Here is a 23,827-nt window from a genome sequence, read left to right on the forward strand (position 1 = left end):
TTAATAGCTATATTCCAAGAACTGAAAACAAACGAATGAATAAAAAACAGAATAAATATGAATTCTTGCTACAAACCATCTCTAAATTTTCCTTAGTGATTGCTTTAAGTTTCTCCTCCATGCGCTGCAACGACTGCATGAGTTCATCATTTCTTTTAGAGAGGCACTTATTTCTTTCCAGAAGAGGTTTGCATTGTTTTTCAGCTTCTCGAACACGTTTCAACTGCAAACAAAATGCTAATTAATTAACTAGATAGATAGATTACAAATCTAGAGTACATGCATCCACTAACACGTATGCAGGTAGTCCTCAACTTGCGACACAATTGAGCCCAAAATTTAGGCTGCTAAGTGAGAAATTTGTTAAGTGAGTTTTACCCCATTTTACAACTTTTCTTGCCATATTTGTTAAGGGAATCACTGCAATTGTTAAATTAGTAACAGGGTTGCTAAGTGAATCTAGTTTCCCCATTGACTTTGCTTGTCAGAAGATTGCGAAAGGTGATTATATGACCCTGGTATACTGCAGTCATCATAAATGTGAGTCAGTTGTCAAGCATCCGAATGTAAATCATGTGACCATGGGGATGCTGAAACAATCATAGATGTGAAAAATAGTCATAAGTCACTTTTTCCAGTGCTGCTATAACTGTTGTGACTCGTCCTCCCTCCTCTCCTCAACCGGGCCCCTCCCCCGGGCCTGTTATCAGACTCTGAATCTGATAATGAAGATGAATGGCCTGTCATGCCTTCAGCCCCCGGCCTTGGCCCCATGCCTGGAGAGGATTCCAGGAGTGGGAGGACAAGCCCGATAAACCTCACTCATACAGCGTGTGTTCCTTTGGCTCAGCCGTCAGAGCAGGAAGCCAGCCAGGTATTGGAATTGGTCGGGCCTACGCCTTCTGACCCCTCCCTTTCCCAGACAACAGATCCAGCTGAAGACAATTCAAAGTGGGAGGATCCTCGCTTCCGGAGATCTGAGAGACGACGCCAGCAGAGGGGCAGGCCTGGATAAATGCTGAGTCATGGAGCCACACCCCACAGCCTATATAAAGGACCTGCTTTTGGCATTCCAACCTTGAGTCAAGCAAAGTCTTATCGAGTTTGCTGATACTGGACCCTATCGCTGAAGTCACAACTTGGACTCCTGCCTGCCCTGATAAACCTCGAAGGGACTTGGCAAGCTGCAGAGGCTTCATTGCCAAGTTCACGGACTTCCTTGACTCGTTCGTCGGAGTGGGGGGTGGGACACGACAATAACTTTGAATGGTCACTAAGTGGACTGTTGTAAGTCAAGGACTACCTGTACATTCTGATTGACAAAAATATATATTTATATAGTTTCTGGAATGGAAATGTTTAAAACATTATTTCTTCAAGAAGTTATCATGTTGATTCATATATCACACTAACTTCAAAACAAACTACAAACTATGGCTTAGAATATTATATGAATCAGATCAATAGAACACAGTTTGAGTTGTAGTATCAGGCTTTGATTTTTTTTTATGATGCCATCTGCAGATCTGATAATAATGATAATGTCATTTGGATCTACGAAACATGTTTGATCAGCGTTAAAAATATTGATGAGTTCATTACACAAGAAATGCCACTTCTAACTTTCTTACAATTATTCTCCTGAAATGTTGTTAAATATCTATAGCCAAAAAATAAATTTAACATAAGAATCCAACCTAACTACTGCTCATAACATTGAATGAAAGGCCATGTCATGCCTTATTTCTGATCATTCTTCTAAGAAGACAAAGAATGGTTGCTATTCCATTGCTCTGGTTGTAGTTTGGTATTAAAATAGGTATAATATCTAGTGCTGGAAAATTTATCATGTGAAATCAAGAAGAGGGGCTATCTGTCAGGGACTGATTTTACACCATTATTTATGAAATAAATCAGAATTGCCTGGGTTCACACAACACACAGTGCTACAAAGCATGAATTATGGAAGATAGCAGTCAGATCTATAACAGGATGAAATTGTTATAGTGATTAACCTAGGTTCATGTCTACCTATGGGCAAGGAAATTTACTGGGTAAATTTAGATCAATCATTCTCAGTCTAACTCGATTCAGATAGTTAACATCAGTTGTCCTGCTCCTAACTAGAGAACTTCAATCGTCTTCCACTGAAATGATCCCACAGGAGATCATGAACTTTAGTCCCACCTTAAGAACAAAGCCAGCTGGGTAATCTTGAACCAGTCACTTCCTCAGTCCAATCCACTTTCAAAAAACCTTGCCAAGAAAATTGCAGAAACTTATCCAGAGAATCAGACATGATTGAACAGAAGAAAAATAAGTATGAACAAGGCCGATGCACCTCTGCAGCATTATTTATCATTTATGATTTTTTTCATTGATACCCCAGGTATTTTACATTAAATAAAAGGTTCAGAAACTGCTAAGGGACCATACCAATTCATTACGTTCATCCACAAGTAGAGTGTTCCTATCCTCAAGCTTCCGAATAGTAGCATTGAGTTCTGCCATTCTCTTCTGATTTCTACGTAGATCCTACAAATGTTTGTCAAAGAAAAATAATTTGACACACGTGTTATTTAGAGGCAAGTGTTGAGACCTGGGAATGTATATGCTTTCATTTGTGAAGATAGAATTGTATAGGTTACACAAAGCCAAATAGCAACAAATATTGTGAGGTTCTTGGTGGTCTCTAAATTTGGTTGCTTTCTTGCAGATATTTCATTACCATATTTGGTAACACTATCAGTGTACTGATGATGTTACTAGTTTGGTAAAAAAACAACAATCAAGCCCAGAGAGCACCAAGGAACCCACAGGCCAACCCTGAGATACAAATATTCTCTTCTATTAGTAACAAATACTGACAAATACAAATCAGCAGTGTCTAGAGAACTACATATCATGCATCCTTGGTAAACATATAATGTATTTTATATAAACAAGAATGTGAATGTATGTTTCTAAATCAATAAGTGGCTTTAGGCAAGCTTTTATGTCACAACCTCAGTGTATAATTTGATCTTCAACAAGGGAACATTAACAGCAGGTTTTTACAAGCTCTTTTATAAACTGTTGAGTTAATTAATATAGAATTTTTGGAATGTTTTAAAGGCTCTGCATAAATGCCAGTCATTTTCCTCCTCCTCCTCCTCCTCCTCCTCCTCATCTCTCCTTTTGAATGAACTACACAGTTGAATGAGAACTGAAATGCAGCCTTCGAATTACCACAAGAGGGAGTATTGTATAGTTCATGAGTAGATGCCACTCATGGAAAGCAGAGGAATGATGCAATAAGTGGACCCAATCAAACTCCCAGTGTGATGAAATAGAACATGCTTCTTACAGGACTGCTGCAGTGTTCTGAACCATCTCCTGCTCTGCCAGGGATCTCTCTTTTGGGACTGCTCATGTTGCATTCAGCCTCCTTAACCAAAAACAGTTGTTCATCCAATGCTTCTTTCTGTAGCTGAAGCTTCTGGACATATCCTGTCAGGGTCTCCAGCTCTTTCTCCAAAGAAAAGATAGTTCTGTCTTTTGCTTTGATCTCATCCATCTGAATGAAGATACACAAGAACAGTGATATGGCATAAGTACAATCATGAATGCATGTATTTGAATACATTTTGCAAGTAACGGATCTTCGGGGTTCATATGTTACAGCATTTGTTACAGCAATTTCTTCTCTGAAACTATAAGAGCATAAAATAGTTCAGTGCATGTAAGGATATGCCTATTTAAAATGAAACATGATTTTTAAGTTACGTATTTTGTCAGTACCATTAACTTGTTTTAATGTAATATCCCATGGCTCAAATAATGGCACAAAAGAATACAAATAATCAAGCAAATTTGCATGTTGATGTTTTAAATGTAATTTTTAATTGTCCTTAACACTGAAACCAGTGGCAAGTGTAAAGCCTGGAATGTCTATAGGTGGCTTGGTACAAAAATCACCTAATTCACCAAATATCTCAGGTTTGAGAAACAGCCTGATCAGTTCACATCATTCTGAAAATATTCTGGTTTGACCCTGAATCTTGAGTTAAATATGAGAAATAGAACTCAGTTCCACTATAGCGGGGTGTCAAACCCGCGTCATCACGTGACATATCACAACTTTTCCCCCTTTGCTAAAACGGGGATGGAAATGGACAGTGTCTGACACATCCAGCCCACAGGCAGAGAGTTTGACATCCCTGCACTATAGATAAAATCTAATGAAAGTCTTATTTACTGGTTATCATTCAGCTAACAAGAAAAATGTGGGAAGACTTTATGGCAGTTCTACATTTGATATCCTCAGCTCTATGAAACTGGTGAATCTCTCAGTTTTTCATCTTTGGTAAAGCCAAAACTAATATTGGCTGTGCAATATAAGTAGCACAGTGTTAGCTAGCAGAAGCCAAATTCTTCTAGTTAAGAATGCAATCACATATTATGGAAATTATGGTGATATTTATCAAGAATGGGAGCTTTGTGTTGAATTTCCCATAAATTATAACACAGAAAGGCGAGTTTGGAAAATACAGAGGGAATATAACTTGAAATTGCCAGTCAGAGATCACTCGTTAAGCAAATAGACTAGTCTTCCTCTGCTTCATTGAATAGAAACTATTCTGATCACTAATAAGAATAATACAGGTCTATAAATTTTGTTATCTGGACCTGTCAAACTTTTCAAAAGATCCAAGAATCAAAATCTTTTATCATTTTGATTAACTATGATCCATTCTTGCTAATGGTGTAGGCACATTCAATTCAGACTAGCACCACCCTAGAATTAGGTATTAGATATTGTATAACTGATTACCACAAACAGCAGAAGCATCCCAAGATTACTATATCTGTGTCACTCCCACGGCAGTTTCTGCCTCAAGCTGCCATTTTCATTCCCTCCTGTATATCCTACTCCAAATGGGAGCAACAAAAGGATTTATTCTTTAGAGAATACATACACGTAGATGCTGCTATAGGAAGCTTCACAGAGTGATGCATTCTGAGTTCCTTGCATTAACCTTTGTTCTAAGCATCACCTCAGGGTGATGCCTATAGAGTGGCTGGCTAGGCTAACCATCTGCCTTGAAATTTCCTAGCCTGAAAGTTGTTGGTGGCCCAGTGGCAGAATGGATTAGGGCCATCCAGGGTTACTGTTCTTTGCAGGGGCTTCATTTTGCCTAATGATAGGGCCAGCTTTGACAATCAGAGAAACTGCATGATGATTCAAAGATCCATTGATTTTGTCCACAATTGAAAGAACATTCTGGGGAAGAAAATTATTTTCATTGGATGAGAAGAAAAAACAAACACCAGATCAAATAAAGAGCTGCAGAAGTTTCTATATAGAATTTTGCACTCTAAATCTTAATAGCTGCTTTACAAAAATGAAGCAACATATTTGAATCAAGACGTGATTTTTAATATGTTTAATTTGGTAAAATGTGCTTTGACCCAACAAGCATGGGAGACTATACAGGTGTCAGAATGTTTCTATCCGTGGCTAGTTTTAACTCAGATGCAGTGTAGTGGAATCTATACCTACCCAAGATGTTACTGACATGGTGAAATATGCATTGTGATGTTATGACCCAAGTTCCATCCTTCTGTACTATAACATAATTTTGTTATGATGTTGCAATGCACATTTCTTCATTTGCACATCTTTCTCAGTGGAAACTTATGCCTAAGAGAGCTGAATTCAGATCTACATCCCTGCTCTCAGTCACAGAAGTTGGGGCTGACTTTGGCATTTCTTCTTGATTTATCAATGAAGATGTTACAGGTTGCATTAGCATTTGAAAATATCAGTTACTACAGTTCTGTATGGATTATTCCTTCTTGTCTTGCAAGTCTAAGCATGAAATATAAATTGAAATAAAATACTAAATAAAGAAAAAAAAATCTTCTTTAAACTAGCAACAAATAACCAATCAGATAATTTATTTAAATCTAACTTCCCATTTTCTAGTACTCCATGTTTTTTCAATACTTGTAGCCAGCAACTATTCCCACTTGGAAACAATATATTCATTGTGTGATACTAGCTAATCAGAGATCACATGGTGAACATACCATCCTACGACTAAAGCAGAAACTGCAAATGATAAAAATACTGTCATGCCCATAGTAGTAAAACACAGTGTTCAAATCTGAAAATGCATATCAAATTCTAATCAACTGAATTAAAATCCCTGCTAAAGATACCAGTTTATATCTGGCACACAGAGTTTAAATTAACAAATTTCCAATTGTCGTCCACAACTAAATTATCACAACAGAGTTGCCACTATTTTTCCTGGTTGACATATAATATCTCAGCAGTACTTCTGGCTGATAAAGGTATTCTTTTAGATGCTTCAATCCCATTTTTTTGTTTATTTATTTGTTCTTTAAATATCACTAATTATATCATGAATAGGAGTTAATTACTAAGTTAGGTCCTGTAGAAATGGGCCCAATATATTATCTGGCTGCTATGTTTCAGATTAACTGAAAGTTCTGATACAATGTTAAGGGTATTCTGAACCCAAAACATGTATATAATCCAAGCAGGAGTTTAGCTGAGCTGTAAGCATTTCTGCTCTAAAAGCTATCCAGCATATTTCCTGAAATTTCAATTATTCAGCTTGTTGGGCACCAGAAATACACCCCCAATTTTAAACTTAACTGTAGTAGTTACATTGCACTTTTGCTATAGTCCAACTTAGTCCAAGAAGAATGTGGAAAGGTGACACATACAAACAGAGATCCCATGACAAGTGGTATAACGATAATGGCATATATACTTAAAGACATATCTTGTAGAAAATATTATCTCTGTATTCTTCACTTCATTCAAAGAACTTCCTGCTTAATTGCATAGGGGCATCCCACATCATGCCCCAATATTCAATTAAACTTGCTGGGTCAGCATAAGAGAGACCTGGCCTATTTGTCTTAACAAATGGGCATATTTCCTTTCTTCTGCCTCAAAAGCTGTCCTTCTGCGCACAGTTTTGTACTCTTTTATTAAGATGAGTAGAAGCAATAATTAAAAAGAAATGACCTCACATCTAAACTACTGAAACATGTTCTGTGTGAGGCTGTTCTTGAAGTGTATTTGGAAGCTTCAACCAACACAAATATGAAGCCAGTTTACCTGGTACAGGTGATTCCACTACTTTGTGAATTCTATTGGCTGCCAGTGTATTTTCAGGTGTAGTACTGATAGTCACTTTTAAGACCTTTCAAAGCATAGGGCTAGATTAAGGAACCATCTATATCGATATATCATATCTGGTCCAGCCAAATGGGCATTGTCTGGATCCCATCAGGTAAAAAATGTCAGTTGAATGGGGCTCAGAAGATGAGCCTTTTCTGGCCTAGTGCCTGCCCTATGGAACATTTTTCCTCTGGAGATTGGGTTGTCCCTGATACTGCTGGTCTTTTGTAAGGTCGAAAAGGCCTCATTGTGTACTCAGGCCTGGGGCCCTGAGTGAGTGAAGGGATTTGACTCCTGACCAGACAGCAAATAAATAAATAAATAAATAAATCCAAAGGCGGTGACCATGCTAATGAAACATACATCTCTCCATTTCAACTCAGCGCTAGAACAGATGCAACTGAAAATATTTTGCCCATCAGCTACCTGTGTTTCAGTTTATTGAATTGGAGTAGTCCAGCCTTTCTCTTTCCACTGTAGTACCTTATGACACACCTCAAGGGTGAATAAATTAATCTGAAAATAAATTATTTAGGTCTCTAATGAGCAATTGTTCATCGCTGTATACTAGCAGATCTTTCCACATAATTAAGTGACAACAGGCAAAGATCACTGTAGGAAAAATATGTCAATATTTTATGAGAGCAAGAAGAAAACACAAAACAAAACAACCAAAATGGGAGTTCGGTAAAAATAAATTATTCCTGGAGGCAGAAAAACAGGCAACACTACGTAGATCTTCAAGACACATCTTTTAAATATAACTGAAAAGCCAGTTTGGTCTAGTGCACGGGTGTCAAACTCGCGGTGTCATTTTGCTGTCACGTGATGTATCTCGGCATTTTTCCCCTTCATGGAGCTGGGGTGAGTGTGGCCTGCATGTGACGCATCTGGCCCATGAGCTGCCAGTTTGACACCCCTGGTTAAGGTTTGGTCTAGTGGTTAATGTCTTATTAAAAAATACAGCTTATTTAAGTTTTTTTTTAATGTGGATCTCCATCTAGTACATTTTAATTATTAGTGAACTGTTGGTTTTAAATCCAAAGATTTCCTCAACACCAAGTCATTCAAAACTCAGGCACCAACCTATATAAGTTGTGAGAGAAACAAAATTTCTCTGTCTTTTTTCTGTGCAGAATTCCATGGCAATTTTTCTAAAGTATGCATGGAGCTAAAACTTCAATGGCATGTGGAAATGCTTTTTGAAGACAAGATACACAATTGTGGATATTAGTTTAAACACTCATATGATTTTGAGTAATATTCATTGAGAATTTTTTATTGTCACTAAATGCGTATCGTACCAGCACAAAGCAATGACAGCATAAACTGGTTCAATAAGATGCATGAAGATAGCTGTATTTTTTTTTAGTGGACACAGTATGCTTCCCCCTTCTATCTAATATAATCACATTTGTTTATTTTAGAATCCTTATTCTCAGTTCAGCCTCTTATTTTTCAGTGCAACTTTTGTGCCTGAGTATTGACTGTTAAAAGTGTCCTGTGCTGGTAACAATTGGAAAGATGAACTACTAATTTGTTTTCTTCACATTGCTATTACAGGCTAATTCTGATACACACAGAAGTTTGCATTATAACATACTTAAAATGAATGAGAGGTTTGGAGAGCAGGTCTCTCTAATTTAGCAATCAAAACCTTTGCATGTAGTGTAATGAGAATCACAGGAAAGGTTATGCAGGATGCACATTGAGCCATAAATATGGCTGGATATTTAGACACGTTACTAACCAGCCTGCGAATGTCCCTCTCACTCTCCCACTTGATCTTAGAGATTGCCTCCTGATGGGACTGATGCTCACTCCGGAGATCTCCAGCTTTAATCTTATCAGCTTGGATCATGTTATTTAGGGCTTCGTCCACCTGCTTCTTGGCAGACTTCAGTTCAGTAATTTCTTGCAAAAGTTTAAGGCGCTCAGAGTCAAATTGTTTCCTGGCCTCTTCACGAGCCTCAATGCTCAGGGCTGTCCGTACTTTATCACTACTCCCTTCCCGCAATGCATACAGTGCTGACTTGAGTCTCTGGATTTCACTGTCTCTGATTTTCATTGTCCGTGCCATTTCTTGCTCATGCTGTTTGATAAGGTTTTCCCGGACAGCTTGTAGCTCCTTCATCTTCTCCTCGTGGAGTTTAGCTTTGAGTTCAGTGATCTGCACTGTCTGTTTGCGCTGTTCTAATTCCCGGATCCGCTTTGTTTCTTGGATTTTTTCCCTTTCAAGTTTGTTCACCTACAGAGTAAGACGAGAAAAAGAAGAGAAAATGGATTCCAGCAGCATTATTACCATCACAGTCATCCAAAGTCTATAATTACACAGGATCTCCAGTTTTATAAATGTTTACACAAGCTGTAATTGGTGCACAATTGCAAATAACTTTTAGTTACCAAAGGGGCTAAAAACCAGTTCAGAAGTGTAACAATGTCTTATGCTTTCAACCAAACCTTAATTGAAGAATGCACTATAATTAAAAGGTAAAGGTAAAGGTTCCCCTCGCACATACGTGCTAGTCGTTGCCGACTCTAGGGGGCGGTGTTCATCTCCTTTTCAAAGCCAAAGAGCCAGCGCTGTCCGAAGACGTCTCCGTGGTCAAGTGGCCGGCATGACTCAACGCCAAAGGCGCACGGAACGCTGTCACCTTCCCACCAAAGGTGGTCCTATTTTTTCTACTTGCATTTTTACATGCTTTCGAAACTGCTAGGTTGGCAGAAGCTGGGACAAATCACGGGAGCTCACCCTGTTACACGGCAGCACTAGGGATTCGAACCGCTGAGCTGCCGACCTTTCGATCGACAAGCTCAACGTCCTAGCCCCTGAGCCACCGCGTCTATAATTAAAATCACTATAATTAAATAAATATATATATATATATATTATATAAATATAATAAAATATATATATATATATATATATAACATATATATATATAATTATATAATATTATTATTATATAATAAATATAATAAAATCACCACTATAATTAAAATCTATTAATTCATATCTTATGAAAAAGTACACATTTATCTTTTTATATCTATTTTTGGGGAACTTATACAGAATTATAGGGCTGATCTATAAACTTAAAATGAAATATGCTATTGGTGTTATTTTGTATTCAAATTCAGTGGATTTTAGGATGCCAGACTATATAATCCGCAGAAATAATATTTTCCTTAGTATCTGTTTGTTGAAAACACCAAAATATAAAAGTTGTGTATTCAGAGAATGTAATAATATTTCTCTTTATATGACCAATGACTGATGTGACGAACTGAGAAAACAAGACATTACCAAAACAATTATTTTTTCCTCAAAGCATCATCTGAGAAACGGTTTCAAATATAGTAAATAGGAGGCTGAAAGACAGTTTGATTTAATGTTAAATATATTGGACTATAAACCAGAAGACAGCAAGTTCTGATTTTATCTAAGGTATAAAGCCTGCTGGATGACTTTGGGTCAGTCATTTTTTCCCCCAGTCCTAGGAAGAAGAAGGCAATGGCAAACCATTTCCAGAAATGTCAAAAAACCTGCAGAGATTTTAATTGGCACGTCAATTACCCCAGTACCTGGATGAAACTGTCTATCTAGACCCGTTCCAGTCCGGCTTCCGGCCCGGATACAGCACGGAGACGGCTTAGGTCGCGTTGGTTGATGATCTCTGGAGGGCCAGGGATAGGGGTTATTCCTCTGCCTTGGTCCTATTAGACCTCTCAGCGGCTTTTGATACCATCGACCATGGTATCCTGCTGCACCGGTTGGAGGGATTGGGAGTGGGAGGCACCGTTTATCGGTGGTTCTCCTCCTATCTCTCTGATCGGTCGCAGACGGTGTTGACGGGAGGGCAGAGGTCGACCCCGAAGCACCTCACTTGTGGGGTGCCGCAGGGGTCGATTCTCTCACCCTTCCTGTTCAACATCTATATGAAGCCGCTGGGTGAGATCATCAGTGGTTTCGGTGTGAGTTACCAACTGTACGCTGATGACACTCAGCTGTACTTTTCCACACCGGGCCACCCCAACAAAGCTGTCGAAGTGCTGTCCCGGTGCTTGGAGGCCGTACGGGTCTGGATGGGGAGAAACAGGCTCAAGCTCAATCCCTCCAAGACAGAGTGGCTGTGGATGCCGGCACCCCGGTACAGTCAGCTGCAAGTGTGGCTGACTGTTGGGGGCGAGTCATTGGCCCCAATGGAAAGGGTGCGCAACTTGGGCGTTCTCCTGGATGGACAGCTGTCCTTTGAAGACCATTTGATGGCCGTCTCCAGGAGAGCTTTTTACCAGGTTCACCTGGTTCGCCAGTTGCGCCCCTTTCTGGACCGGGATGCCCTATGCACGGTCACTCACACCCTCGTGACATCTCGCCTGGATTACTGCAATGCTCTCTACATGGGGCTTCCCTTGAGGAGCACCCGGAGGCTCCAGTTAGTCCAGAATGCGGCTGCGCGGGTGATAGAGGGAGCCCCTCGTGGCTCCCATGTGACACCTTTCCTGCGCAGACTGCACTGGCTGCCTGTGGCCTTCTGGGTGCACTTCAAGGTTTTGGTAACTATCTTCAAAGCGCTCCATGGCTTAGGGCCGGCTACTTACGGGACCGTCTGCTGCCACCGATTGCCTCCCACCAACCTGTGCGCTCTCACAGGGAGGGACTCCTTAGGGTGCTGTCTGCCAGGCAGTGCCGACTGGCGACACCCAGGGGAAGGGCCTTCTCTGTGGGGGCTCCCACCCTCTGGAATGAACTTCTCCCAGGACTCCGTCAACTTCCTGACCTTCGAACCTTCCGCCGCGAGCTTAAAACACATCTATTTATCTGTGCAGGATTGGACTAGAATTTTAATTTTAAATTTAATTTTAATGGGGTTTTATCATTTTAATTGTAATTTTAAATTTTGGCCTATTTAAATAAGTTTTTTAATTAGTGTTTTATCTTGTATTATATTTGTATTTTTATCGGGCTGTAAACCGCCCTGAGTCCTTCGGGAGATAGGGCGGTATAAAAATTTGATTAAATAAATAAATAAATAAATAAATGTAGCCTCCAGGAGTCAAGAGTGATTTAAAGGAACACATACAAAAGAATGCTGCATCACTCCCGCCCCCCTCAAAAGGACCAATTCTTAGAATAGAGTGTTATAGCATAATTATTTATTTAAAATAAGCTCATTTTTTTAAAAAAAATGATACGATCAAAAGGAGGATCAGATCTTTATTCCAGTTTATAAATATTGTCCAAAGTTGAGAATTGGCTCAGGCTTGAGTCAAAAATTAAGTATCTACAAAAACCAAATACAGAACAAAAGATTGCATCCTACTTTATATGAACTCTCTATTTTCTAATGTAGTAATACTAATATACTCTACTGAAATTTTTCAATATCTTGACTCTCTTGGGATTTCAGACAAGGGATATGTACATGGGTGCTTTTTGTATGTGAGAGTGTGCGTGTATGTTCTGTTTGGTTACTGCGGAATCATTTTAAAATTTGATGAGTCTTTTCTTCAGTCTTCCACAAAGTGAGGTTCATATGGTGAAGTTAAGACCCAAACTGGAAATCTTTGGGACTGTTTGAAACATTTGGGATTCTGAGAAGATTTTTGTAGGCCAAATTTCCCCCCCCCCTCAAGCTGGAAAACTGTTGACATCTGCCTTGCCACTAGTATACACCCAATTCTGTCTTAACTTTGCTTCCTCTGATTTCTCATATGGGCCCTATATGAGTCCAAACACATTCTTGTAAATCCAAAATGTGCTGAATATGCTTTTCATAGAGTACATCAAATCAGAATAACAGAATAATAGAGTTGGAAGGGACCTTGGAGGTCTTCTAGTCCAACTTCCTGCTCAAGCAGAAAAACCTGTTTCATTTGAGACAAATGGTTGTCCAATCTCATGTTAAAAATCTCCAGTGTTGGAGCATCCACAAATTCTGGGAACAAGTTATTCCACTGATTAATTGTTCTCACTGTAAGGAAATTTCTCCTTGATTCCAGGTTGTTTCTCTCCTTGATTAGTTTCCATTCATTGCTTTTTGTTCTGCTTTCTGGTGCTTTGGAGCAGGGGTCTCCAACCTTAATAACTTTAAGGTTTGTGGACTTCAACTCCCAGAGTTCCTCAGCCAGCAAAGCTGGCTGAGGAGCTCTGGGAATTGAAGTCCACAAGCCTTAAAGTTACTAATGTTGGAGACCCCTGCTTTGGAGAATAGCTTGTCCCCCTCTTCTTTCTGGCAGCCCCTCAAATATTGGAACACATATGTCACCCCTAGTCCTTCTTTTCATTAAAGTAGGCAGAACAATTCCCAAATCACCATTTATGTCTTTAATAATAGGAAAATACTTTAAAAAATCATGGCAAAAAGTTCAGTAGATCTCAAGGAATGTGTCCTGGGAATATTAGTTTTCATGAGCTCCAAATTGTCTAATCATGAGTTAAAGACAATTTTAAAAAGTTTATTCCTAGATATATACCTCAATGTGCAAAAGCTACTCAAAATATTGGCCACCTAAAAAGTCAGGAATATTTAAAAAGTGATGGAAAATATAAAACAACAAAAACTAAATGATGATGAAATGAAAGTAAAGTATAAACTATTCAGTTGGTGACTTTCTCCAAGCAAGCTTTTTATTATGGTGGGGGAATACAAGTTTTATGAAGAGAAATTGGGGTCCCCAAGTGATAATATAGGTGAAGAGACAGTTATCTACTTGCCATGGTTCCAGTGTGGCATTCTCATTATCTTGCTGTCATTTTTTTTTATGCTTTGCCTCAGCTAACCATGTGATAAATGTCATATCTAGTCTAGCCTTTGGGTAACAGTTTTTTCCTTTCATTTACCTGAAATCTGATGACAAGCTTCCTGCAGTGTGTATAAATCCCAACCTGAAATTATGACTACAGTTTCCACTCCCTATCAGCCCAATGGCAACATACAGTAGATCTTGCTTCCTCCACACAGAGTTCAAAAGAATCATAATGCTTGTCCCTATAAATATTTCATGGTACATTTGAAAATAACATAATGCCTTCGTGCAAGGTAAGCGGCTTTTAGCAACCTCATGAGGGTAGACCACAAATGCAATGCAGCAATAACAAACACAGTTCAATAATGGAAAATTTCTGGGACATTATTTTGATTTAATGTTAAGACTGACAGATTTCTCTAAACATTGTTGGCTGGGAAAAGGCTTTAATTATATAAGAGTTTTCTTTGTCTTTTGAATAGTTCAGCAAATAGATAGGGGGACATTTGTGGATTATTGTATTGTATTAGAATATTGGTATTGTGGAGTATTGAGGATTATTATAAGTTGACTTTGTATATAATATACAAATGGATGAAGACTATTGCTTGACATAGTGTAAGCCACCCTGAGTCTTCGGAGAAGGGCGGGATATAAATGCAAAAAAAAAAAAAAATTATAGCCACAGATGCCACTGATAACGTCAAATAAACTAACTCAGTGTAATATGGGGATGAGGAACCTGTGACCTTTTAGATGTTTCTGAATTACAATTACAATTACAATTATATCTATGAGAATTACAATCCTCATAGATATAATCAGCATGGCCGATGAGGACAAAGATTGCCAACTATAGTTCAGAACCACCAAGCATATGAAAAGTTCCTTGCTGTTCCTACACTGATCATGGTAAAATATTTATGAAACAGTACAGAGATCAACGAAGAAAGATGAAAGAGACAATTGTTGAGGTTTTTGTTTTTATTTAAAAAAATTAAATACATTTTATTCAAGCAAAATTCAGTATTTCACATGAAGAGAGGAGAAGAGGAATGAAAACCAGTGGTGGGTTGCTACCAGTTCTCCCCGGTTCCAGAGAGCTGGTAGTGGAGATGTTGAATTGACAGCGAACTGGTTCACTCCTACCATCATCTGGGCTCTCCCGCCCATCCCTGCACTATACCTACCTTTATTCCTCTGCTTTTAGCCCAGCTGAAAAGTGCGGCAGAGCGGATTGCAATGCCTCAGCTGTTCAGCCAGTCAATGCGCTTGTATGAAGCGCAAGTTTGGCATGTGTGCGAATGAAGCAAGCACATGTGCACCGATCACGTGCAAAGCACGGGCGCGAAGCAAGCTGGTGGTAACACCGGTTAGAACCCACGACTGATGAAGACATACATGTATGTAGAAGAGAATGTGATTTTCTCTGGTGAGATAAACAGGATAATCAGGAACAAGAATTTATAACTACTTAATTTCAGCAATTCAATGGAGGTTCTTGAGATCTATTTATAACTCTAAATAATATAAATATACACTTTTTATAACCATATTTTATTTTATTGCTTTTCTTCCATTCCATTCTAATTTAAGTAATTTCAGCAGGTCCCCGTTTTCTTTTCTTTTTCAAATTGTCTCCCAAGACTCGCCCTCTGATTGTCAATATAACTGATACAATAATCAGCTGTCAATGCAATTTATATGCTCACTGCTGTGGATTTGGGGACATTCCAGATTATTTTATGTATATATCCTGCCAAATCTTGTCACTAATAGAGGTTTATACTGTACAAGTCATTAAAACATTACAATACAATTAAAGCCATACACAATATAACGCTGTAACATCAAAATAAATAAACAGTAAATAGTTCCAAATACACTGGCAACTATCCAACAATCTGTCTTGGAAGATTCTTTTGGTGTTGAGTCAGGCTGAGGTTGACTAGCATTTCCTTATATTTTGTTAGATAATCTTGTCATAATTCTTCAGCTTCCTTTTCTAGTTCAACCACATTCCAGTCAGAGCTGGAAAATGCCCATTTATCATCACCTGATCTTTGAAACAGTGATGCTTCATGAATAGGTCCCTCATCTTATTCAAAGAGCCCAGTGGTTACAATGCAGCATTGCAGGCAAACTATAGAAGATGACCAGGCTGAGCCCGAGGGAGGGATGAAATGCATTATAAGTCATGAGTGACCCCCTTCATCCCTGCTGGAGATCTAAGTCCAGCCACCTTGAATTCCTTTCTATTCTTAACCTCCACGCATTTCCCTTAATGGTCACTTGGCCAGATTCTTGTTGAGAACGTAAGCTTGCAATAAATCTTCAAACTCATTTGAACTGCCTGAATCTCCTGATTTTCTGGATGCTTGACACAAACTTTGCCCACAGCCAGGCATCGGATCATGACTGTCTCAGGGTTGACTCAGCATAATGAATGCTGATCTGCTTTCAGTCTAACCTTTTTCAGAAAGTCCTTATGGACATAAAATGGAGAGATTTCCTGATATCCAGATTTCCAGTTTCTGAGTTCCTTGGAAAATATTTATACTCTTCTAATAGGAAAGAAATGGATTAAAAATAATTGCTTAGTTTTCCTTTGTACATTTTTATAACATTTACAACAAGGGATGATTCCAAGCCAAGGCTATAGCTAGAGACTATAACACTACCAGTAGGTTAGATATTCTTCTTCTATATATTTCATTGCTTTCATATGTTCCATATATTTAGGTGTTCCTCTTAGTTAATGAGCGTGCACCTATTTTTATGGTATTAGGGTTTAAACTAAGTAGGAGTGCATTCATTTATAGTAGTTCTTAATAAAGCCCTTAATAGTATAAGGCCTGGTCATCAAAGGATAATCTGTCTCCTGCCCAGCTATATGATTAGGCACTGTTGACATGCTCCATGTCCCACCCATGATAGTGTCACCTGATGCATGTCTTCTCTGTTGGAGTGCCTGTCTCTTTAACCCCATCCTTACCCTCAAGATATCTCTGACCCCCTTACCTGGATTCAATGCCCTGAAACCTGTCTATTTCTTCAAATCTTAAATCAGAGGGGCAGGTCCTGCATGGTGAGATCTTTTAATGGTCATTTTTCTTCTGTCATCTGGATTTTTATATGATTGTTTTTGCTGTATATCATCTATAGTTATTGTAGGATTGGATGGCCAAATAAACAAATAAATGTGAAAGGACAGAATATCTCTGTGTGGCCTTTAAAACATTAGTCATTCTACCCTCTTGGCATTTAACTTTGGCTCTTTAGACACAGTCACATTTGTTAAGGATTTGGGGGAACCTCTTAAACAAAGTTTGTTCAGGAAGCCGCAGTTAAGAAGAAAAGAATGAAAAATGCATGAATGAAGATTTGCTTGGGCAATGTTGGATGCAGCCCAGAAGTACAATTTAAGGAAAAAGGATTTCATTTAATTTTTTGTTTCAGAATACACGAGATTGCTATCCCTGAGCAGCTTTCTTGTTATTACAAAAATTAAAAACTAACAGTGATGAATAACACAATTTTTTCTCCTCTACTTAAACTTCCCCTGACCCAGAGCAATGCCCTCTTACATGCAGATTTGGTTGCCCTGGTGCTGAAAATATTTCAATCTCTTTCCTATAACTAGGAAGTCCAAACATCTTTAGTGGTAAACACACACACACACACACACACACACACACACACACACACACAGAGAGAGAGAGAGAGAGAGAGAGAGAGAGAGAGAGAGAGAGAGAGAGAGAGAGAGAGAACATGAGAATCAATTTCTTTTATATTTAATTCTTAGCATAAAAGTTATCTGGGTAGATGAAAATGTAGCATTCATCAAATTAACCTGCTCCCACCCATGCCTTCTAGAATCTGGGCAATTATCCCATAGCTCTTAAATAAGTCAGCCAATTTCTGTCTGAGTGCTAAAACATTTGTATCAATGACGAAAAATGAATTGCCATTCAAGATTACAGCAGAACTTCCACGTGTAGATAATGTGCAGGATTATGCACCATTTTCTACTCATTTGACATGATTTTCTGTTATTAAAATGGGCTGCAAATTGAATCCTGAAACTTATGGAAAGATAAAATTAGCAGTGCTCTGGGGTTTGTTAGCCTTTAGCTACGACTAAGCACAAGAGCATCTTTCTTTCATCCCAATTGTCCTATGGTGCAAGAAACTGATATCCAGAAAATTGTCCTCTAAGGTAAATGGTAACCTTGATAAATAACCAACCCTTAAAGGTTTTCATGATGAAAGACTTTGTGCAAGCTAAAAAACTGCTGCTCAGTTATAGTATCTAATGGTGGCTTAGGTTTGTTTCCCCAGAAAAAGAATGATTACTGGCAAAAGAACGAAAAAGTCTGGGTCACAGAAGTCAATTACCTCTCTCTGGAAAAAAGAAGAAGAAAAATCTACTTCAAAAGAGCAAGAATACTCTCAAAATCAGTTTTGTTGTTTGAAGGACTGAAGATGACAGCCCCACAAAGAAGGATACTAAAATAGCATGATCCATACACAAAGCAAAATGAGGTAGAAGAGAATGCAGAGGTGATACAAAGACTGAGTGAGGAAGACAGGGGATTTCTGTAAATGCTGTCTTATTTAACAACAGCAATAACAACAACAATGCACAATTGAATGCAACCTTTAAGAAAAGATGAGGAATTCAAGGCAGACAAAGGATTGGACTGTCTCTGAAAAACTCTGGTGGGGGTGGGATAACATGAATGACCGATAACTGAAGAGGAAAGCCTCCCATCATATCTTGTTTTAATTGTTTTTATGCTTGTTCAGCACCCAGTCACTGGTTTGAGATGAGCAGCCATGCAAATCGAATTAATGAATGAATAAATACATTTCACAAAATCTTCTCCTCATATCATTACTTTATCTTTACCGAAAAACTCAAGAGAGTGAAGTTTCCTGCCCTCTTATAGCTCAACAATAACAGATTGGTATAGAGCCTGCATGGAATCTTTTCCTTCCTCCAAGGAATGAAAGGAAAAGCTATTTATCTGGGCTTTGCATAAAAGGATATGTCACCTATGCCAAAACAAAGGTGACTTTGTAAGTGCTCCAGAAAGAAAGACTCCCAAGGAAATCTCCAGCCACCTTAGACTCCTTAAACTTTCCCAGTTAAGAACTGCCTTACACAGGTCAGCTCTGCTAGTTCTGACTGGGTGAAATGCAGGAAACCAAAGTCAACTTCTTGAATATTTTGCATGGATATCCAGGCTTCAGCCTCCTTACATTTTATTAAATGGCCACCTTTTCCTCAAACAACAGTTTTGGAATGGGGCAGAGGAATATTATACAGAATATTCTGTCAAGCAGAACCCATAAATGCCCTGCTGTGAAGTTTAATTGACACTGAAGTACTTGTCCACCATATGATAATGTTTATACAACAGTGGGAGAATTGTCAAAAGGAAACATTTCCTTCAGACTCATCTGAACGTCATTTTCTAAAATATGAAGGAATGGATCAATCAAATATCAATATCAATCTAGAAACTCAATCAGTGAAGAAATTAAAACTAAAACAGTAAGACAACAATATGAAAATCTATGGAGAGCTTCCAATACATAACACATTCAAGGATCTTTCAACATACTTCTGAGCTAGAAGAGTTCTGTAAGGAAAAATGGAAAACTCCTAAAGTACAAACAGAAAAAAAAAATCTTAAATGACTACAAGAAATATTTGAATACTATTTTTCTGCAAACAGAGATGTTAAAAAGTATGTATGCAAAGTCTTCCTGATTAAAGAACCATCAAAGTAGAAACCACTGCCTAAAACCACTCTCTAACCAAGACTGCTAAATATAAACAAACTCTATTTACCCATGTATTGATGATGTTACCCAGGCTGGTAATGAAATGTCTGCAAGAAAACAACCAAGCTCAGAGAATATCAAGAATCCCATATTCAGTTTTCCTAGGAACTATGAGGAAGTGCTGCTTATAGCATATATGTACTTAGTACAATCTTCCTATTTGTTCCTTATAGTACATGTGTTTTTTTCCACATATTTTTGTTTTGTATGATCCTTTGAATAATCCTTTTCCCCCCTCCAACAGGTAACAAAAACATTCCATTCCATTTTGAATCTTTAAAAAATATTCCAATTTTAGACAAAAATCTTTCTATACTGAGCCACGGTAAAATGACAATAGGCGGAAAACAAGTATGCTCTGGAGACAAGTGTTGACTCAGCTGTAATTCATTGATTGAGTTCCCCTTGATGTTTACTCTGACAAATGTCAGCAATAAATAAAATGTATTTTTCTAGTTTTCTTCCTCTCTTCCAGAATGAAGTGAGGAAACTTTAATTCATAATTTGCCATGCAACCACTATTTAAATCCCCTGTCATCAGTGCTTTACTTACTTTAGACTTCTCTTGATGAAGCTCAATTTGAATATCCGTCAGCTTAGTCCTGAGATCTTCATTGGCTGCTTGTAAGGACATAATCAGAACTTCAGGCTTTTCAGCCTTGCTGCGTCCTTTTTTGGACATGGCTGTTTGCAATTGCGAATCTGTGCGTGAGAATCCTTTTTCAAATTGAAATATCCATTTTTTTTTATTTCTTTCCATCCAACATGTTGTGGCATCTACAAGGTGACATTACATCTTCTCATTAGCTCCTTGGGCAGTCCTGTCAAAAACGATACAGTATATTTGTTAGTAAAAATGAAATGACTGATAACAAAGAAAATATCATGATTAGTTTGCAAAATTCATAGCCTGGGATTTCATCCAAGAATCCATTTAGGCCTACTCTGGTTATCTTTAGAGTATCAGCCAAAGTAAGCTGGCATTGCCAATTACTTTGGGAAATAAACAATTTTGAACATTTGGTCTTTGGAAGAAATTGCCCCTAATGTAAAGTGTTTTCCACAGTAACAGTTTATTTTTGACTAAAGGAAGGACTAGTGAACTGCCCTACTGCACCAAAACTAATCTTGTTTCTTTCCATAGAGAGAATATAACACAAAACCACTTTCTGGTTTTTCTTTGAACGTGTTTCACTTCTCATCCAAGAGGCTTCTTCAGGTCTGACTGGATGATGGGAAATGGAATGGTATAAATCCTTCCATTCCCCACCATCCAGTCAGAGCTGAAGAAGCTTCTTAGATGAAAAGTGAAATGTCTTCAAAGAAAAACCAGAAAGTCCAATTGTCTCTTGAAAAAGCACCTTTGGGACAACCATGACCTGGATGATTGTGAATCTCCATAGACATTCAGCACAGGATCAGCAATACCTCTCGTCTAGTATTAATAGGGAAATAGAAACAAACAAAACAAAACAATTGATGGCTTCTGCATCCATATCTTTTCTTTTTTCATATGTACAATAAATCAAACTGATTGGCAAGCCATTTCTGAAAGTGGTTTCCCAAAGGAACTGTAGGAACTTGTACAGGCAAGAATCAGACACGATTGAACAGCGCGCGCGGAGGGGGGGGAATCTATGAATGCAGCAACTTACTAGCAAGTAAGACAGGGTGGTTTGTTTTTTGATTCGGTTCACCTTAGTTTTCTTGGAACCACTTCTATTTGTTACAAGCACAGCTCAAGATGAAGATAAAGAGAAATTATACCTGCTGTGCAGTGGTGGGTTTCTACCAGTTTTTTTTGTTTTGTTTTTTTTACATTTATATCCTGCCCTTCTCCGAAGACTCAGGGCGGCTTACAGTGTATAAGGTAGTTCACCCCGGTTTGGGCGAACCGGTAGTGGCAGCGGCGGGAGGCTCTGCCCACCCGCCTGGACGTCATCACGGATGCTCTGAGCATGTGCAAAAGGTTCTGCGCATGCGCAGAAGCGCCGTGCGTGCTCAGAGTTCGAACCGGTAGCGAAGGTAAGTTTAAACAAGAGAAAGGCATTCAACTCTTCTATAAATACTGTGTAGCATGAGGGACTACATTATTACTATGAAATATTACCCTCTTGCAGAAACAACATAAGTTACAACAGGTTTTTTTTTCCAGGCTGCACTTTAGAAGGAGGCACGTTCCAAACACTGGGAAGGGACAGAATTAAATTAGATATGATTTATGTTCAATGTATGTAGTATTAAGTTTAGTTACTATGATCGCATGAATCCCTTGTATTCAATTACTTTCCTCGTCTGACACATTAAAATTATAATTCTGTGGCTATTTTTACAGAGGCTTTTGAAGGCTTTGGGTATAAGTATAAGCTATACTGCTTATAACTGTGAGTTTCATCTTATTATGAACTCCTATTTTATTATGCTAGGCCAGTTTGTCCTGTATACTTTGCAATGGAACTTGCAAAGGATTTATATTAAATGAATAGTCATGATGTCAGAATATAAATTTTTCAATCATTTAGAAAGGAATTCATACTCTATGAGACAATTTAGACAATTTAGAACTATGCAGACTTCAATCTGACCTAAGCACTGTACATAAAATTGTCTATCACAATGTCCTACTTTAGTCAATGACTACTTTAGCTTCAACCACAACAATGCACGAGCAAATAATAGATACAAACTCAAGGTAAACTGCTTCAAACTTGATAGCAGAAAATATCACTTCAGTAACAGAATGGTCAATGCCTGGAATGCACTACCTGACGGTTTCTTCCCCAAACCCCCAAAACTTTAAGCTTAAACTGTCTACTGTTAATAATAATAATAATAATAATAATAATAATAATAATAATAATAATAATAATAATAATAATAATAATAATAATAATAATAATAATAATAATAATAATATTTTAATTTGTATACCGCCCTTCTCCCGAAGGACTCAGGGCGGTGAACAGGCAGATAAAATATAAATACACACAATAATTAAAAACATCCCTTAAAAAACTAATTTAAATGCCCAAAATGTTAAAAAACGTACTCCCCCGTAAAATCACAAAATTTTAAAAACCCATCCAATAAAAATAAAAATCAGGCTAGTCCAGCCATACGAAATAAATAAGTTTTAAGTTCGCGAAAGGTCCTAAGGTCAGGTAATTGTCAAGTCCGAGGGAAGTTCGTTCCACAGGGTGGAGCTCCCACAGAGAAGGCCCTCCCCCGGGGGGCCGCCAGACGACACTGTTTGGCTGACGGCACCCTGAGGAGTCCCTCCCTGTGGGAGCGTACCGGACGATGGGAGATAGAAGCCGGCAGTAGGCGGTCCCGTAGATAGCCGGTCCTAAGCCATGGGCGCTTTAAAGGTGGTAACCAATACCTTGAAGCGCACCGGAAAACAACAGGTAGCCAGTGCAGTCTGCGCAGGATAGGTGTTATGTGGGAGCTCGAGGCGCTCCTCAATAACCCGCGCAGCCGCGTTCTGAACTAGCTGAAGTCTCGGGTGCTCTTCAAGGGAGCCCATGTAGAGAGCATTGCAGTAGTCCAAGCGAGAGGTAACAAGAGCATGAGTGACTGTGCATAAGGCATCCCGGTCCAGGAAGGGGTGCAACTGGCGGATCAGGCGAACCTGATAAAAAGCTCTCCTGGAGACGGTCGTCAAATGGTCTTCCAAGGACCACCGTCCATCCAGGAGAACGCCCAAGTTGCGTACCTTCTCCATCGGGGCCAATGATTCACCCCGACAGACAGCCGCATCTGCAGCTGACTGTACCGAGTGCCGGCATCCACAGCCACTCCGTCTTGGAGGATTAAGTTTGAGCCTGTTCCTCCCCATCCAGACCCGTCGGCTTCCAGACACCGGGACAGCACTTGACAGCTTCACTGGGGTGGCCCGGGGTGGAAAAGTACAGCTGGGTGTCATCAGCGTACAGCTGATATCTCACCCCAAAGCCACTGATGATCTCACCCAGTGGCTTCATATAGATGTTGAACAGGAGGGGTGAGAGAATCGACCCCTGC

At 38.9% G+C, this 23,827-nt stretch overlaps 1 protein-coding gene across 2 annotated transcripts in view; it reads right to left on the bottom strand.

Annotated features, from left to right (window-relative positions):
- Positions 1 to 20,486, bottom strand: part of JAKMIP2 (janus kinase and microtubule interacting protein 2) — a 43,772-nt gene extending 23,286 nt beyond the window's left edge. For both annotated transcript variants that reach the window (XM_058174076.1, XM_058174075.1), the window contains exons 1-5: positions 20,358 to 20,486; positions 8,952 to 9,449; positions 3,347 to 3,556; positions 2,437 to 2,535; positions 77 to 223 (exon numbers count right to left, since the gene is read on the bottom strand). In XM_058174076.1, coding sequence (XP_058030059.1) covers positions 77 to 223; positions 2,437 to 2,535; positions 3,347 to 3,556; positions 8,952 to 9,449; positions 20,358 to 20,486 — 1,083 coding nt within the window. The remainder of the gene's footprint in view (positions 1 to 76; positions 224 to 2,436; positions 2,536 to 3,346; positions 3,557 to 8,951; positions 9,450 to 20,357) is intronic.
- Positions 20,487 to 23,827: the final 3,341 nt, after the last annotated feature.

The sequence above is a fragment of the Ahaetulla prasina genome, chromosome 2, assembly GCF_028640845.1.
Source record: "Ahaetulla prasina isolate Xishuangbanna chromosome 2, ASM2864084v1, whole genome shotgun sequence".
NCBI lineage: Eukaryota > Metazoa > Chordata > Lepidosauria > Squamata > Colubridae > Ahaetulla > Ahaetulla prasina.